We start from the raw sequence: 19,357 nt of genomic DNA, 5'->3' as shown, positions 1-19,357 counted from the left end.
AATATAATTTTCTCCTTGATTATTCAAGAAGAAAGACAGTGCAATATAGGTAATCTTCAAAATCCTACTTTTGCCTTCAACACTCGTCTTCTAAACAACAATTACAACAATCATGATAACAAAACCAGACCTAATCAATCACATAAGAACTTCAAAAAGGATTCTCCAATTTGTATGCATTGCAAGAAGTCTGGCCATACACAAGATAAATGTTATCATTTACATGGATTTCCACCGGGGTACAGAACTCAACCTCGTGCCAATTCTATTGATATTGATCAATCTCAGTCCACTGTTAATCAAGCACAAGAAAATCTTCCTGCTGTTCATGATTCCTTGATTGGACTCACTCAACAACAATGTGAAAACTTAATTGCAATGCTATCTGGTAAAATTGCTTCTGCAAATATGGTTAGCACTTCTGCTAATCATGCTTCTACATCATAAAATTTAGTAGGTAAATACATAATCTTTACTCTTAATTCTAGGAATTACATGTCTAATGTTTGGATTCTTGATTCGGGAGCCACTCAACATATTTTCAATGATAAAGGTATCTTTACCAATATTCAGAATCTGAGAAATACTAGAGTTCGATTGCCAAATCATACCCTCATTCAAGTTCATTATAAGGGAGACATACAACTCACTAATCAATTGTTCCTTACAGATGTTCTTTATGTTCCTTAATTTGAATTAAATATGATCTTTGACAAAATCACAGTTGCTAATGGTTAAGTTCTACCATAATTTTGCTTTGATCAAGCAGATTTTCCCCAAGAAGACGATTGGCAGGGGTGATGTTCATGAGGGCTTATATTTGTTGAATGTTTCACATTCTGTCTCCCAACATACTACTGTTTCTACTAATGTGGCTATCTCTATTCAACAATGGCATTCTAGATTTGGGCATCCTTCATATGAGAAAATAAAGATGATCTCTAATGATCTTGGCATTAGCAATAAAAATGATAATGATTTACTTTATCATGTTTGTCCTCTAGCTAAGCAAAAACGATTACCATTTGTTTCTTTAAACAATATTGCTAGTAATCCATTTGATATACTTCATTGTGATGTATGGGGTCCTTACCAAATTCCTTCATATCATGGTTACAAATACTTTGTTACTTTAGTAGATGATTGTATAATATTTACTTGGATTTACTTGATGAAGAACAAGTCAGATGTTCATCATGTTATTCCAAGGTTTTTGACCATGATCTTCACTCAATTCAATGCTATTGTCAAAGTTTTTAGATCTGATAATGCTAAAGAGTTAACTTTTACTGAGTTGTTTCAAGCTAAAGGCATACTACACCAATTTTCCTGTGTTGAAAGGCCACAACAGAACTCTGTTGTAGAAAGGAAACATCAACACATATTGAATGTGGCAAGGGCATTATACTTTCAGTCAAATATAACGATTGCATATTGGTCATAATGTGTCTTAATTGTTGTGTATTTGATCAACAGAACTCCCTCAAAACTACTTCAGAATATTACACCTTATCAAAAGCTTTACAAGGAAGAACCATAATACAATTTGTTTTGTACTTTTGGTTACTTAGCTTTTGCTTCTACTTTAACAGCCCATAGAACCAAATTTGAGCCACGTGCAAACTCTTGTATTTTCATAGGCTACCCACCTGGTATGAAAGCATATAAGTTACTTGATTTGACAAAAAGAGAAGTTTTTGTATCCAGAGATGTTGTATTTCATGAAAACGTTTTTCCTTTCATAAATACAACCCATCCCTTTATTGATGACCCTTTTTCTCTAGTTGTTTTACCAAGAGTATTTGATTATGATCATGAAACTCAAAATCAGACTTCACAACACTCTTCAATTCCAAATTCAACTCCTGTTCCTAATGATCTCATTCCAAGTTGTAACGACCCAAATTTTTTTTTTTTTTTTTTTTTTGATATTACTTTAGAAAACATTAATAAATAAAAACATTGTCTAAATAAAAAGAAACATTGTTTGTTCACACCATAACACATTGCAACCATGTTCTCAAAAGCCAAACCGTACATCCCATCAAATATCAGAGTACAATCCCAGTAAATCTCATAAATGCGGAAACCGAAGAGTGTGTGTATGACGTGCCGCTACCGCGCCGGCTCCTTCCCCTTCGATGCAGAGGTACCTGAAAACAAAACTGTAAACGTAAGCACAAAGCTTAGTGAGTTCCCCCAACGTACCGCATACCATACAAACACATAACATATATACTGCCAGGCTATTCTGGGGTGCCTGACTACCCGGTACGGCCATTCTGGGGTGCCGACCTACCCGTGTCAAGCCATTCTGGGGTGCCGACCTACCCGTGTCAAGCCATTCTGGGGTGCTGACTACCCATCGGTCCTAACAACCGATCCTCGGGGACTATTTCACCCCTACTACTACGATCACATATAACATAACAAGCCAGCATGCATACATATCGTCACATACTGTCAGACGTGTCTGGGGTGTCTGACTACCCTTCGGTCCGAACAACCAAACTCTACTACTATCACATACAGCATATCATGCTAGCATATAACATGTCAGGTACTAGCGAACTTAGATGATATCAAAAAGACAATCATCTATCATACAACTCCTACTGGTGGGTCGGCATTGTGGCCTTAGACCCACCGCTACTGGAAGGTAACTCACCTCAAAGTAGCTGCTGAACTGATCGGGAACTAACTGACTGCTGCTGCTCCGGGAGTCCTCCGGCTGCAATTTCCACGACATACTCAATCAAACACCGCTAACTGTCCTTTAGGTAAAATGACCATTTTACCCCTGGATTAACTCTAAGCCAAAGCTGGAGTCAACTTTCAGTTGACCCGACTCGCCGAGTGGATCACCACTCGCCGAGTCCCTAGCAAACCAATGTCCTGGGTCCCTGGTTCTACTCGTCGAGTCGGGCTATGACTCGACGAGTTCACCTTCTAACTGCCATTCAACACCTTCAACCTACTCGCCGAGTTGTATGAACAACTCGTCGAGTTCATCTTCATCCGATGAACACTTTATGCTAAGACTCGCCGAGTTGTATGAACAGCTCGCCGAGTTTGTTCTTGAGCTATGAAGATTGCCTTGGACTCGCCGAGTCAGGGCATTGACTCGCCGAGTCCTAACATGGGTGAGTTCAGCTCCCAAACCACCGAGTCACCCCCTGTGACTCAAGGCTCAACTCGACACATGAAGAAGGGACCAATTCGGTGACTCGCGACCAGACTCGCCGAGTCACCTATGCGACTCGCCGAGTCGTCGCCATGCACTCCTTAAATATACCGATTTGCTCGGTTCCAGACCATGCCATTCATAGATCTGGACTTCTAGGACACGAATCACACGTAAAGTTTCCAACTTTACGTGTGGATATTCACCAATATGGATTATAAGGCTCAAAATGTCTCAAAATGGTAGATCTAGGGCTAACAAGCCTCATGAGGCCAAAAAGCTAACAGATCTGAGCTCCTGGAGCTCAATCTTACATAGATCCAAAGGCCAAACGCCTTATTACAACATATAATGAACATGCAAACTTGGGGAATTGACCAAGAAGGACCCAAATGAAGTTTTAAGCATAGAATCAAGGGGAAAACGGGTTATACCTCAAAGGAAATGTTGAAATGACACAAGGATGGCTGATCTCCTTCTCCTCTTCTTGATCTACTCCTCTTACTCTTCAAAACCTTCAAGAACACACCAAGAACACCTCAAACTCTCAAGAAAACAAGGGAAAACGATGTAGGGGGAGTTCTGGGGGTGAATGGGGACGAGTTGGGGCGGAATGAGAGTTTAAATAGGGTGCAAACCCTTGAAACTTAGGGTTTCATCCCGCAGCGGTGACTCGCCGAGTCCAGGATATGGACTCGTCGAGTCGCCTACTTAAAACGCGTCCTGAGTCTCGTCCCTACTCGGCGAGTCGGACCCTATGACTCGCCGAGTCTGAGGCTAAATTAGGGCAATGCTCAAATAAAATTCACATACCGGAAACCAGGTGCTACAAATCTCCCCCACTTATTTTAGACTTCGTCCTCGAAGTCTGCTGCCTGATCCTGAAACAGCTCGGGGTAGTGCTCCATCATCTCGTCTACCGGCTCCCAAGTCCACTCTGAACCCTTGCGGTGCTGCCATTGCACCTTCACTAGCTCCACCCTCTTGTTCCTTAAATCCTTCGACTTCCTGTCAAGGATTGCGACTGGGCGCTCGATGTAGTTCAGGCTGTCATCAACCTGAATATCCTCCAAAGGTACTACTGCAGAATCGTCCACTAGGCACTTCCGCAACTGCGAAACATGGAAAGTGCTGTGGATCTGGCTAAGCTCGGCTGGCAGATCCAGCCTATATGCTACCTTGCCCACCCGGGCTAAGACCCTGAACGGTCCGATGAATCGCGGGCCCAACTTGCCCCGCTTCCTGAATCGGATGACGCCTTTCCACGGTGACACCTTCAGGAGGACCATATCCCCGACCTGGAACTCTAAATCGGATCGACGCTTGTCGGCATAACTTTTCTGTCGACTCTGAGCAGTCTGAAGCCTGCTCCGGACCTGCTGTATCCTCTCAGTCGTCTTGAGCACCACTTCGGTGCTTCCCATAACTCTCTGGCCAACCTCACCCCAGCATATCGGGGTCCTACACCTCCGTCCGTACAACATCTCGAAGGGAGGGCGGTCGATACTCGCGTGATAGCTGTTGTTGTAGGAGAACTCAGCCAAAGGAAGATAGGTATCCCAGCTACCACCGAAATCCAGAACACACGCCCGCAACATGTCCTCCAAAGTCTGGATGGTCCGCTCACTCTGTCCATCTGTCTGCGGGTGAAAGGCGGTGCTGAAATGCAGACGAGTGCCCAACTCGTCATGGAATCTCTTCCAAAACCTGGAAGTAAAACGCACATCCCTGTCCGAGATCACCGATACTGGCACCCCATGCCGTGCCACAATCTCCCTGATATAGATGTCGGCCAATTTCTCGGCCGATATGCTCTCCAGAATCGGAATAAAGTGAGCACTCTTGGTCAATCTATCCACGATGACCCAAATCGAATCCACTCCACGCGCGGTCCTGGGAAGCTTCGTGATAAAATCCATCGTGATATCTTCCCACTTCCACAGTGGAATGTCCAACGGCTGCATCTTGCCATGCGGCCTCTGATGTTCGGCCTTGACCTTCCTGCAGGTCAAGCACCGCTCGACGTACCATGCCACATCCCGCTTCATGCAGGGCCACCAATAGTCTAGACGAAGATCCCTATACATCTTCGTCGCCCCGGGATGAATAGAGAATCGGGACTTGTGCGCCTCCTCCATCAAAATCTGGCGCACGCCCCCGTGATACGGCACCCACACCCTATGGTGTAGTGTCAATAACCCTCGGCTATCATAATCGAAGGAGGAAACCTGACCTACTACGCGCTCGTTCTTCCGATGCTCCTCCTTGATAGCCTCCTGTTGAGCTTCCCGAATCTGCTCCAACAGGGGAGTCACCACAGTCATCCTCAAACAGGCGTCCCTGATCGGCGCCGTCTTGCGGCTAAGCGCATCGGCCACCACATTGGCCTTTCCCGGGTGGTAAAGGATCTCGCAATCATAATCCTTCACCACATCCAACCACCGACGCTGCCTCATGTTCAGATTCGGCTGGTCCATGAGGTACCTCAAGCTCTTGTGGTCCGTGAAGATGGTACACCGAACCCCATAGAGGTAATGTCGCCAAATCTTGAGGGCAAATACCACCACCCCCAACTCCAAATCGTGCGTCGGGTAGTTCGCCTCGTGAGGCTTGAGCTGCCTCGAAGCGTAAGCAATGACATGCCCCCTTTGCATCAGCACCGCGCCCAACCCAGAAATGGACGCATTGCAATAAACCACGAAATCCTCTACGCCCTCTGGCAGGGCTAAGATCGGCGCCTCACACAATCTCTGTCTCAGCGTCTCAAATGCAGCCTGCTGCTCGGGTCCCCACCGAAAGACCACGGCTTTCTTCGTCAGCCGCGTCAGGGGCACGGCTATCTTGGAGAAATCCTGGATAAATCTCCGATAGTAGCCTGCCAATCCTAGGAAGCTCCGAATCTCAGATGGGGACTTCGGAACCTCCCATCTCATCACGGCCTCGACCTTGGCCGGATCGACCAGAATCCCGTTCTGGTTGACGAGGTGCCCCAGAAATTGCACCTCGCGCAACCAAAACTCACACTTGGAGAACTTGGCATACAAGCTCTCCCTCCTCAGGGTCTCTAACACCTCTCTCAAATGCTCCTCATGTTCCTCCCGGGTCTTGGAATAAACCAAGATATCATCGATAAAGACTATCACAGACCGGTCCAGCATCGGTCTGCATACACGGTTCATGAGGTCCATGAACGCGGCAGGAGCATTGGTGAGCCCAAACGGCATCACCACAAACTCGTAATGGCCATAGCGCGTCCGAAATGCGGTCTTCTGCATATCCTCCTCCCTGACCCTCATCTGATGATAACCCGAACGCAAATCAATCTTGGAGAACCAAGATGCGCCCTGAAGCTGGTCAAAGAGGTCATCAATCCTCGGAAGCGGGTAACGGTTCTTCACCGTTACCTTGTTCAGCTCCCGATAATCTATACACATCCGATGCGACCCATCCTTCTTCTTCACAAACAGAATCGGGGCTCCCCAGGGCGAACTGCTCGGCCGAATAAATCCCTTGTCCAGCAGCTCCTGCAGCTGCGTAGACAACTCCTGCATCTCGGGAGGAGCCAACCGATACGGTGCTTTGGCTATCGGAGCCGCACCGGGAACGAGGTCAATCCTGAACTCCACCTGTCGCTCCGGAGGTATCCCAGGTAGTTCCTCCGGAAAAACATCAGCAAAATCTCGAACCACCGGGACCTCGCTCACGGTCGCCTTACCCGCCTCCCGGGTGTCCATCACGTACGCGACATAACCCGCGCATCCCTGCTGAAGGTAGCGCCTAGCCCTCGCTGCTGAACATACAGTGGGTCCACACTGCGGCCGCTCTCCATGAATCACTAACTCTCCCCCGCTTGGGGTCTTGACTCGCACTAGCTGCTGTGCGCAATCTATCACTGCCCCATTAGGGCTCAACCAATCCATACCAATAATCACCTTGTTCCCACGCAATGGAATGGGAACCAAGTCTACCAGGTAACACTCCTCAAACAGTCGCAGGACACAATCTCGAAACACCATCGATGCTCGCACCGATCGATCATCGGCAATCTCTACCTCTAACGGGCAATCTAACTCGCCTGAAGTCTCATGAAATCTCTTGCTAAGAGCAAGAGAAACGAACGATCGGGATGCACCCGAGTCGAACAATACCTGAACCGGGATGCCGTTCACATGGAACGATCCTAATAGACATGTATACACACGGAGCACATATCAATATCATAACAACGTAAAATAAAAGATAGAAGGAAGGAATCATACCCGTCACCACATCGGGCGCGGCGCGTGCCTCCTCGGCAGTCAACTGAAATGCCCGACTCCTCACCACTGGAGCCTCTGCCTTGCCCTGACGGCCATCCGTGATCCGCAGGGTCGCTGGAGCTGGCGCCTTCACTGGCGCTGAAGCTGTCAACATGGGGCAATTGGCTTTCTTGTGGCCCCTCTGGTTGCAGTGGAAACACAGCAACTCCGATGTCTGAATAACGGTCGCAGGAGCAGTGCAATCCCTGCTGATATGCCCAAACTTGCCGCACTTGTAGCAGCCTGACGATCCCATCCTGCACGCCCCCTCGTGCGGCCTGCCGCACCTCCTGCAGCGGCTCGGTCCCGACTGGCCTTTCGGCCTCCCATCTGATCCCTTGGGCTTCTTCCCCGAAGCCCCCGATGGCTGACCATCCTCAAGTTTCCGTTTCCGGATGTGCTCCAAATCTATCTCTCTCTCCCTAGCCCTGGCAATCATGGAGTCCAGGGTAGGGCAAGCCGAAAAACTAACATGCTCCCGAATGTCAGCTCGTAGCATATCATGGTAACGAGTCTTCCTCATATCCTCGTCACCTGCATACTGGGGCACCAATAAAGCCCTCTCCCGAAACTTGGCGGTGATCTCCGCCACGGTCTCTGTCGTCTGCCTCATGTCTAAGAACTCCCTGGCCAGCTGCTGAAGCTCGACCGCTGGCGCAAACTCTGCCCTGAACCTAGCCACAAAGTCCGACCAGGTCATTGCCTCGATAGCCGAGGCTCCCATCGAGTCACCCACTGACTCCCACCAATCTCGGGCCCGGTCCCGTAAACACCCTGCTGCGTACCTCACCTTCGACCCCTCGGGGCAGAAGCTGATCAACTGGGCGGACTCGATATTCGCAATCCACCGCCTGGCGACAATGGGGTCCTTCACCCCATGGAAATCCGGCGCACCACTGCTCCTGAAGTCCTTGAAGGACAGTGTGCGAGATCCTGACTGGCTAGAGGCCAAGTCGCTCCTGAATGCCCGAAGGCGATCCTCCATCATCTCCACGATCCCTTCCTTGATCGACCCAAAGATGATGGGGGTAGACTCAAGGATGCCCCTAGTGATCTCCGACGTGATGAACTCACGTAGCCTCTCCTCAATCGGCTCGGTGCCAGATCCCGAACCTGACCCCTCTCCTGACCCGCCATCTGTCGGTCTCGGTCGAAGTACCACCATTCTGCAAAACATCAATAATAATCATTAGTGGTACTGCTACTTTCTGAGGGATCTCAACTACTTACAGGTTCCTTGGTCTCGTCTTGGCCTTCCTCGGCTCGGGTATGGATCCTCTGCTTTCAGTAGTACGGGCCCATACTACCTTCCACATCTATCCGTACCTTCTCCGAGGAATTCCTCGACTCCACCAACTCCCCTCTACTACTGCTACTCTCCGATATTCTCACCCTAGGCTTGCCCTAGGGAGAACTCAAGTTCAACACAACTGGTCCTCAGCTGCTGTAGGTCTCCTCATAATGCCAGTTAGCCACCACCTAAACACCACCACCTGTGATGAGGATTAGATCATCCTTCAAGTAAAAGGCCCGTCCCTACAACGGTTGGACTCAAACAAGAGCTGCGCAATAGGGCCAGTTCCAACACCTTGGGATTATTCAACCCCGATTACATGTGGTGTGACGTGTTTACCTAGTGGCTCACTCCCATTACTCAGAATCCCACCGAGCACGAAGCAAGCAGCATTCGGATAAGGAAAAACAGACTCAAGCCAAAACTGTTCTTAGAACAAGAAACGACACTTAACATAGGATGCTAAGCTCATACTATCAGGCATAACCTAAACAGGCTACCCTACTGCTGTCTACTCAATTCTAACATGCAATATTCAATAAGCTGTAACAAATAAACAGGCACATAAGGCATCACTCCTAGATCCTTAGCCTATTCTAGCATGCAATATTCATAAAGCTGATAAACATAACATAAACTTGTATGGGTACTATGGGGAATACTTACTTGAGCTCGGCCGGTCGCGCACGTCACACACTTTACTCTTTCTCGTGACTCTTTTCCGGGTTTTAAAGAATAATTTCTTTTGGAAAAATCTTTCAATCCCTCGGTTTGAGTCCAAACACTCCCGAAGGCGTGTCCGAATCCCTCAAACCAGGGCTCTGATACCAACTTGTAACGACCCAAATTTTTTTTTTTTTTTTTTTTTTTTTTTTGATATTACTTTAGAAAACATTAATAAATAAAAACATTGTCTAAATAAAAAGAAACATTGTTTGTTCACACCATAACACATTGCAACCATGTTCTCAAAAGCCAAACCGTACATCCCATCAAATATCAGAGTACAATCCCAGTAAATCTCATAAATGCGGAAACCGAAGAGTGTGTGTATGACGTGCCGCTACCGCGCCGGCTCCTTCCCCTTCGATGCAGAGGTACCTGAAAACAAAACTGTAAACGTAAGCACAAAGCTTAGTGAGTTCCCCCAACGTACCGCATACCATACAAACACATAACATATATACTGCCAGGCTATTCTGGGGTGCCTGACTACCCGGTACGGCCATTCTGGGGTGCCGACCTACCCGTGTCAAGCCATTCTGGGGTGCCGACCTACCTGTGTCAAGCCATTCTGGGGTGCTGACTACCCATCGGTCCTAACAACCGATCCTCGGGGACTATTTCACCCCTACTACTACGATCACATATAACATAACAAGCCAGCATGCATACATATCGTCACATACTGTCAGACGTGTCTGGGGTGTCTGACTACCCTTCGGTCCGAACAACCAAACTCTACTACTATCACATACAGCATATCATGCTAGCATATAACATGTCAGGTACTAGCGAACTTAGATGATATCACAAAGACAATCATCTATCATACAACTCCTACTGGTGGGTCGGCATTGTGGCCTTAGACCCACCGCTACTGGAAGGTAACTCACCTCAAAGTAGCTGCTGAACTGATCGGGAACTAACTGACTGCTGCTGCTCCGGGAGTCCTCCGGCTGCAATTTCCACGACATACTCAATCAAACACCGCTAACTGTCCTTTAGGTAAAATGACCATTTTACCCCTGGATTAACTCTAAGCCAAAGCTGGAGTCAACTTTCAGTTGACCCGACTCGCCGAGTGGATCACCACTCGCCGAGTCCCTAGCAAACCAATGTCCTGGGTCCCTGGTTCTACTCGTCGAGTCGGGCTATGACTCGACGAGTTCACCTTCTAACTGCCATTCAACACCTTCAACCTACTCGCCGAGTTGTATGAACAACTCGTCGAGTTCATCTTCATCCGATGAACACTTTATGCTAAGACTCGCCGAGTTGTATGAACAGCTCGCCGAGTTTGTTCTTGAGCTATGAAGATTGCCTTGGACTCGCCGAGTCAGGGCATTGACTCGCCGAGTCCTAACATGGGTGAGTTCAGCTCCCAAACCACCGAGTCACCCCCTGTGACTCAAGGCTCAACTCGACACATGAAGAAGGGACCAATTCGGTGACTCGCGACCAGACTCGCCGAGTCACCTATGCGACTCGCCGAGTCGTCGCCATGCACTCCTTAAATATACCGATTTGCTCGGTTCCAGACCATGCCATTCATAGATCTGGACTTCTAGGACACGAATCACACGTAAAGTTTCCAACTTTACGTGTGGATATTCACCAATATGGATTATAAGGCTCAAAATGTCTCAAAATGGTAGATCTAGGGCTAACAAGCCTCATGAGGCCAAAAAGCTAACAGATCTGAGCTCCTGGAGCTCAATCTTACATAGATCCAAAGGCCAAACGCCTTATTACAACATATAATGAACATGCAAACTTGGGGAATTGACCAAGAAGGACCCAAATGAAGTTTTAAGCATAGAATCAAGGGGAAAACGGGTTATACCTCAAAGGAAATGTTGAAATGACACAAGGATGGCTGATCTCCTTCTCCTCTTCTTGATCTACTCCTCTTACTCTTCAAAACCTTCAAGAACACACCAAGAACACCTCAAACTCTCAAGAAAACAAGGGAAAACGATGTAGGGGGAGTTCTGGGGGTGAATGGGGACGAGTTGGGGCGGAATGAGAGTTTAAATAGGGTGCAAACCCTTGAAACTTAGGGTTTCATCCCGCAGCGGTGACTCGCCGAGTCCAGGATATGGACTCGTCGAGTCGCCTACTTAAAACGCGTCCTGAGTCTCGTCCCTACTCGGCGAGTCGGACCCTATGACTCGTCGAGTCTGAGGCTAAATTAGGGCAATGCTCAAATAAAATTCACATACCGGAAACCAGGTGCTACACAAGTTCTATTCCAGATCTTGATATTCCAAATATACCTATACCTAATGTTCAAAATTTATCACAAGCTCATTCTCACAGAACACAAAGAATTAGGAACAAACCATCATATCTACAAGATTATCATTGCAATCTCACAAAAGTTAATTAGACTTTTGATTCAAGTTCTTGTAGATATCCTCTATCTGAAGTTATCTCTTATGATAATCTTGGTATCAATTGTAAGGCTTACACTATCTCTTTGTTTGCTCAAGAAGAACCCAAAAATTATAATGAAGCTGTAAAATCTGTTGAATGGCAACAAGCTATGAATGATGAGTTACAAGCCCTGGAATTAAATAACACTTGGGTAGTTGTTCCTCTTCCAAAAGATAGAAAACCATTGGGGTGTAAATCGGTATATAAGATCAAAAGAAAAGATGATGGAACTATGGATAGATTTAAAGTGTGTTTAGTTGCAAAGGGAATCAATCAACAAGAAGGAGTGGATTTTTTAGATACTTATTCACCTGTTGCTAAACTTGTCACAGTGAAATTACTTCTTGCTTTGGCTGCTAAACATAAATGGCCTCTTATTCAACTAGATGTGAATAATGCTTTTTTAAATGAAGATTTAGAGGAAGAAGTTTATATGACATTGCCTTAGGGGTATTCTGGTAATTTAGCATCTATAGGCTCAGGAAACCCTCACATGGTGTGTAAGCTTCAAAAATCTTTATATGGACTGAGACAGGCCTCTAGACAATGGTATTCCAAATTCTCCATTTTTTTAACTACTTTGGGATTCAAACAATCAAAATCAGACTATTCTTTATTTTTTAAAGGAGTTGGTTCATGATATGTTGCTTTGCTTGTTTATGTGGATGACATTGTCATCACATGGGCATCAACATCGGAAATATAATCGGTTAAAAAGATTTGGGGAATGTGAGGCATTTTTTAGGTCTTGAGATTGCTAGATCAAAAAACTGGCATTTTTGTATCTCAGAGACAATATACTTTAAAGCTTCTTGAAGATATGGGACTCTTGGCAGCAAAGCCCACACAACAGCCTATGGATCCAAAATACAAATTGTCTAGTTTTGAAGGTGAATTTATACAAGATGTATTTCAATACAGGAGGCTTATTGGTCGCTTGTTGTATTTGACCATCACAAGGCCAGACATCACATATGTTGTCCATCGTTTAAGTCAATATCTTAATCAACCACGAACTCATCATATGCATGCTGCCACACATCTTCTTTGATATTTGAAGTCCAATCTTGGCCAAGGACTGTTTCTTTCAGCAACTAATTCTCTTCAATTAAGAGCTTTTAGCGATGCTGATTGGGCTGGATGCAAAGCTACAAGACGATCTGTTACATGCTTTTGTGTTTTTATAGGCGATTCTCTCATTTCTTGGCGATCTAAAAAGCAGAATACGGTAGCTCGATCATCTATAGAGACAGAATACAGAGCTATTGTTGTTGTTACTTATGAACTCATGTGGTTAAGACATTTATTAAGTGATTTCGGTGTGAAGCAACATGGACCAAATCTCATCTTTTGCGATAATGAATCAGCTATTCAATTAGCTTATAATCCTACCTTTCACGAAAGAACTAAACACATGGAGATCGATTGCCATTTTATACGGGACAAAATCATTGATTAAACCATTAAGCTTCTTCCAATAAGAACTCAATTTCAGCTTGCAGACATCTTCACCAAACCATTACCACGTGATAAATTGTTGCCTTTAATGTCCAAGATGGCCTTGAAAACAATTTTTTCACGGTCATCTTGAGGGGGAATATTGGGGGTATTATTGTAATTTAGCTTGCTCAGTCAGTTATGTGGGTTAATGTCTGTTAACTATAAGCTGTTAGCAACAACATGAGTATGATAGCAATATATGCATATTGTAAGTTTGTATACAACCAACTTTGTAATCAATATTGAAGAATAACAAGAATTCATCTTTCTCTCATTCTTTATTTCTTCTCTGATAAGTTGTTAGTTGTCTAAGAGTAACACTTGACATCTGCTTTTCAGGTTTATATATTTATGTCATCTTCTCTTCTCATGTTGTACCAGTACCAATACCAATACCAATACCAATACCATGGGGAATGTTAACCAATCCATTAGCTAGATAGGGTCACGTTTGACAAAGCATATGTTATTAATGTTTGGTAGCCAAGTGAAATTGTTTAATATCTCTATTAATCTTATTAACATATATAGATATAGTGGTATGATTACCATGTGAGAGGGTGAGGGTGGACAATTATCCTGGGATCACATGCATGTTTCCATACAAATTTAATTTAGTGTGTTTGAGGAAAATGATTTAAACATGTTGGATTTTGTGTGGTTTGGTTTGATTTGGTTTGCACATGATATATGCATGGGTTTGATTTTTTTGGAGATTCATTGAATTGAATTTTAAATGGGAAACAAATCACAAGTAAAAGATATTGGATATTGAATTGTACAAAACATATGTCACTCTCTGCGCTTTTTACCTTTTAGTGCTTCTTGACACCTTCTCCACATCATGCTTAATTTTGCACAAATTGTAACCCGACCACTGCATCATCACCTACGCCTACTATATATTTATATAACTAATTAAATGCACATTTGCCTTTAACCTTTTACTTCTTTTCTCTTGGAATAGTTTGGCCCGGGGGAAATAAAAAAAAAATATTGCACTGCAGTTCTAAAGAAACAAAAATAATTTGAATATGATTAATTCTTTTCTTTATGATGATCCTGGCCATTTTGTAAACAGTACGCTTATCCCTCCCACTGAAAATACAATAATGATAATAAATCATGTGCAAAGAAAGAATCCTGAACAATTGATTCTTATTTTTATTTTTATTATTTTCGTCACTGGAGACGCATGAATTAATTTAAACTTCACTTAAACATTCGATGAAAATGTTCGGTAGTAATCTCAAAGAAAACATATTGTCGTTACAACTAAGTAGAACTAGTAAGAACAAGATAGTGGGTTTAACCTCGTATATATAGTTTTTCAATTTGAAATACTTGACAAGTTACATTTATTAAAAGAAACGAATCGAAAAGGGTACACCGTTAGAAAATATCAGGAATATAATTTAAGAATCGACTTAATTATATTCGACAAAAAGTGTATATGACACTTAAAACTGCCAGCATGCCTCAGTAACCAAGTTAGTCAGTCTGGCATTCACCAAAATGAATCGGAATTGTGAAGCACAAAAAGTGAAGTTAATACATATATATTAATGCAATAATTAAATTGTTTGGCGTTTGGTAAAGGACAAGAAGCTAGGTTTATATAACTGACACAGATCATTCCTATCTACAAAAGACCGGGATTAATAAAGTAAAAACTAAGGTCTTCCATGCTAGCTATATATACACTGGAACAAGGTACGTATTAATTAAAAGACGATCGAAGACGCATGATGAATAAGTGATGAATTAAGTGTTGCGTGTGGATGGCATATCCTGATCAAGAAGACCTGCAGCTGCTCCTTAATTGGTCTAGTTTCAAGCATATATGGCAGCTGCAGGCCGAGCATAGCTATATATAGATATAGAGCTATGTATAGCTAATTATAGGTAGTGGGATTGATGATGATGTTGTTGTTGAGATGATGATTAAAGGATGGAATTTTAAGAGTAGGTGCAGCAGAAGGGCTTGGGCTTGGGCTTGGGCTTGGATGGATGTGTTGACCTTCGTAAGTGGTAACAACGAAGGAGGGATCACCCATACACCTCTCCACTCTCTTCTTCACATTACAAGATGCACTTGTGCACTTGTAGTAGCTCCTGCAATTAATTATAATTAAACTTATATATACATGTTGATTGAATCTAACGAAGAAAGAAAGCAGTAGTGCAAATCTCTCCGATTGGCCATGTATGTATGTATGTATGTATATATGTACCTCGGGAAAGGGCTGTTCTTGACAGCTTTCTGGCCGTACTTGCGCCATCTGTAGCCATCATCCAGATGATCAATCTCAGTCCTCGTCATGAATGCAAATCTTGCTTCTCTCTCTTTCTTCTTCTTCTTTAATGTCTTTTTCTCATCATCTCCATCCACCTTTGTTCTCTTCGATCCCATGCACCTGTAATATATAATGTATTACATAATCATTAATCCTAGCTATATATATATATATATATATATATATATATATATATATATATATATATATATATATATATATATATATATATATATATATATATATATATATATATATATATATATGAGACGACAGAATTTTTAAAGACCATAAAACTATTTTTTTCTAATGAAATATTTTAATATTTATAAAAAATTAAATATATATAATATTCTAATATTTTAAAACAATAATTATCACATATTTTAATTATATTGAAATATTCCAAAACATATAATATTAGAATATATATAGCATATTGAATATTAGAATATTTCATTAAAAATATTTGTTTTCACAGTATCACAAAATTATATTCGTCCCAAATATATATATATATATATATATATATATATATATATATATATATATATATATATATATATATATATATATATATATATATATATATATTCCCATGCATTTTTAAATATTTCATTTAATTTCTCTTCATAAAATTAACAGTTTAAACAAACTTGTGGCTGTAGTTTAGTGGTAAGAATTCCACGTTGTGGCCGTGGAGACCTGGGCTCGAATCCCAGCAGCCACATATCTCATTTATACAATGTTTTTGAGCTTTTATATACATACGTATACTGTTAAGGAGAAGATCCATTTTTCATTTCGCTATGGTTAAAGTGTTCATTAACAAATAACTTTACATAATTACATTTGTCTTAAATACTAGTATTATTTTAGAAACAGTTTAATTAAACTTACTATCTAAGAATTCAGGAACAGCGAATTTGTCACGACAGTAGAATGTTACTAAGAAAACCTATTTTGGTAATAATTTTTTTTTTTATTAAAGATGGATAGTGGATACTAGATAAACTTACTGATCAACACTAGCAGCAGCAGCAGGTTGAGGTGAGGAGAGGGAAGAAGAATTCGGTGATGAAATTGAAGGGTGCGCCACATTTAACACCACCGATATGGATGATTCTTCTCCAGCAACTTCATCAACAGTTACATCCTCCTCCTTGTAATGATTATGATCATGATCATGTTGGTTCGAATGAGGATGAGCTGACGATGATGATGGTGGTGATGGCAGCTGATGATCATGGTGGTACATCATCATCATATTATTAATGTCAAAGATGGAAGAAGAAGAAGAAGGAGATGAATAGTTATGATCATGAAAACCACCCTGCAATAACTCCATGAACCCTAACGAAGTCTTTTGCTCGGACCCAAAAGCAGTCTGATCCAGTACTGGTAGTGATGAAAACGGGTCAGAAGGAATATCTATATCCATGTGAATATGAGGAGGATAGGGATTATTCTGATTCTCCATTTTGATCATCATCATCATCATCAACTCTTTGGTGTCCATGGCTTCTAGTTCCACCTGTAACAGGACCTTTTCTCACTCTTATAATGTTGTGTGCTAATTGATATCAATCAGCAGAGGGAAGGGTTTCGGTGGTAGTATTATAGTAATAAGGAGGAATTGACGGAGGCTTGGGGCGAAAGGTTGACCGGAAATAGGCGGTGAATGATGGTACGGACGACAGAGAGGAACCGGTTACCGTATTAAATGCTACCAATGACTCTGACTCACAGATAGATAAGAAAGAGGGAAGGGGTGGTAACTTGTAGCTCTATCTAACCGACCACCGTGGTCAATTCTCGTTTGTCTTTTAATGGAAACTATCGTCTTTGGTCCCTATACTATTATCTTTATTTAATACAAAACAAGTATTTCTTTTTTGTTTTTTCTGTATCTTTCTGGAAGATGTATTACAGAATACACCTTTATTTCTTTTTCAAAATTATGTTTTACTTTTTTTATTTGATTTTTTAAATCTAAAAAACCTTTTACTTTCAATATTAATTGTTAAGTGAATTATATATAGAGAAATAATCTGTATATAACTATTTTTGTCTATAGAAAATAATTTATATTTTATAAACTTTTAGAATACTAACATTTTAAATATTAAATTGCTATATACAATTAAAAACTAGTATTATGTATGAAGCTAACTTCTTTATAAAAAAAAGTTGGAAATGAAAAATCAAAGGATTCATGTAAAGAAGGACAAGTGCGGGGAGGGTGTGAACGTAGATTTGGGTTTAAGGAGCCTTGGGAATCTGTGCACAAGTTGTGGTACTATGTGCCGTGTACCACTTTTTCTTTTTTATTTATTTCTTTTCCAATATTTAAATTTCCCTCCCATCTCTAAATAATTAAGATTTTAGAAAAATGTTTAAGAATAAACATAAATACCATATTTAATACTCCCTCCGTCCCAATATTATTGTCCACAGACAAAAAACACACAGATTAAGAAAAACATTAATTACCACTAACTTTATATAATAAAATGACAGTTTTGCCCTTACTTTGCATTTAATGTCCAATTAAATGTTTAGTTGGTTAAGTAATAATGAGAGGGTATTTTGGTAAAAATGTTATTTATTTTTAGAAGTGGACTATTTTTTTGGGACAAACCAAAAAGGAAAGATGAACTATAATTTTGGGACGGAGGGAGTATATTTTACAAGTATTCATGCTATATTTCTTACTTCTTCCGTTTCAAAATTATTATCTACAAACAAAAAACATACAAATTAAAAAAATTATAATTATCATTAACTTTATACAATAAAATGATACTTTTGTCCTTAACTTGCATTTAATGTTACATTAAATGCTTAGTTAGTTACGTAATAATGACTAATAAGGGGTATGTTGATAAAAATATTATTTATTTTTAGAAGTTGACTATTAATTTTAAACAAACCAAAACGGAAAGATCGACTATAATTTTGAGACGGAAAAATATATAAACAATAAATATAGTAAGGAAAACAAATGAGACAATCTTCGCTAAAAATAGTTATAAACTTTTAAATGTTAAAACTTGCAGAAAAATAAAAAACCGGATAGTTTAGAAACTACATAAATTATTTTTAAACTTTTAAATGTTAAAACTTGTAGAAAAATTAAAAATCGGATACTTTAGAAAATACATAAATTATTTTTTGGATTAAGATTTTGCAGTTTAATTATTAAACTTGTATTTGCAAACAATTTTTTTTCTTTAAATACTAAAAATTAAAAGTTATTAAAAAATCATGCTTAGCATTTCAAGTTTCAATCCTCGTTTCGTCTCGAAGACGCATTGATATCTACATTATTTTATGAATTATAATGTTTTAAGTCAATGTTTTATATCAATATGCATTTTTAATACAAAACTAGATGAGTGATCTCGCAAACGATGTGTGAACTCTTTTTGGTTGATTGTGTGTAAAATTTTGTTTCTACATGTTGGAAATCTGGACTGAACGTGTTTCTTGATATTAATTGGCAAGAGTAATAAGTAATTAAAAAGAATGGGTTGGGAGGGGTATTAGAAGATCAAATTGTCCATACCAACCAATCCCTAAATCACTGCAGACTGCTTAATGTCAATCCACCAGCTGTAGTTAC

At 41.4% G+C, this 19,357-nt stretch overlaps 1 protein-coding gene and 1 non-coding gene across 2 annotated transcripts; one reads left to right on the top strand and one right to left on the bottom strand.

Moving 5' to 3' along the window:
* Positions 1-14,978: 14,978 nt before the first annotated feature.
* Positions 14,979-17,582, bottom strand: LOC111896538 (WRKY transcription factor 23). The gene is made up of 3 exons (XM_023892508.3): positions 16,752-17,582; positions 15,670-15,852; positions 14,979-15,550 (listed from the first exon to the last, which is right to left on the bottom strand). The coding sequence occupies exons 1-3, from the start codon at positions 17,249-17,251 to the stop codon at positions 15,331-15,333; spliced, it is 903 nt and encodes a 300-aa protein (XP_023748276.1). The 5' UTR covers positions 17,252-17,582; the 3' UTR covers positions 14,979-15,330.
* On the top strand, positions 16,391-16,462 carry TRNAH-GUG (transfer RNA histidin (anticodon GUG)). Its single transcript has one exon. It is a non-coding gene; the product is annotated as a tRNA-His (tRNA).
* Positions 17,583-19,357: the final 1,775 nt, after the last annotated feature.

This window comes from Lactuca sativa, chromosome 8 (assembly GCF_002870075.4).
Source record: "Lactuca sativa cultivar Salinas chromosome 8, Lsat_Salinas_v11, whole genome shotgun sequence".
Lineage (NCBI taxonomy): Eukaryota > Viridiplantae > Streptophyta > Magnoliopsida > Asterales > Asteraceae > Lactuca > Lactuca sativa.
The sequence above is the reverse complement of the archived record's forward strand: the minus strand, read 5'-3'. Positions and strand labels throughout refer to the sequence as shown.

Excerpts from the sequence above, each read along its gene's own strand:
- LOC111896538 (XM_023892508.3), bottom strand. The coding sequence starts at position 17,251 with ATGGACACCAAAGAGTTGATGATGATGATGATGATCAAAATGGAGAAT. Across the intron at positions 15,853-16,751 it reads GCTGCTGCTAGTGTTGATCA|GTGCATGGGATCGAAGAGAA; the intron begins GTAAGTTTATCT and ends TATATATTACAG. Across the intron at positions 15,551-15,669 it reads AAGAACAGCCCTTTCCCGAG|GAGCTACTACAAGTGCACAA; the intron begins GTACATATATAC and ends AATTAATTGCAG.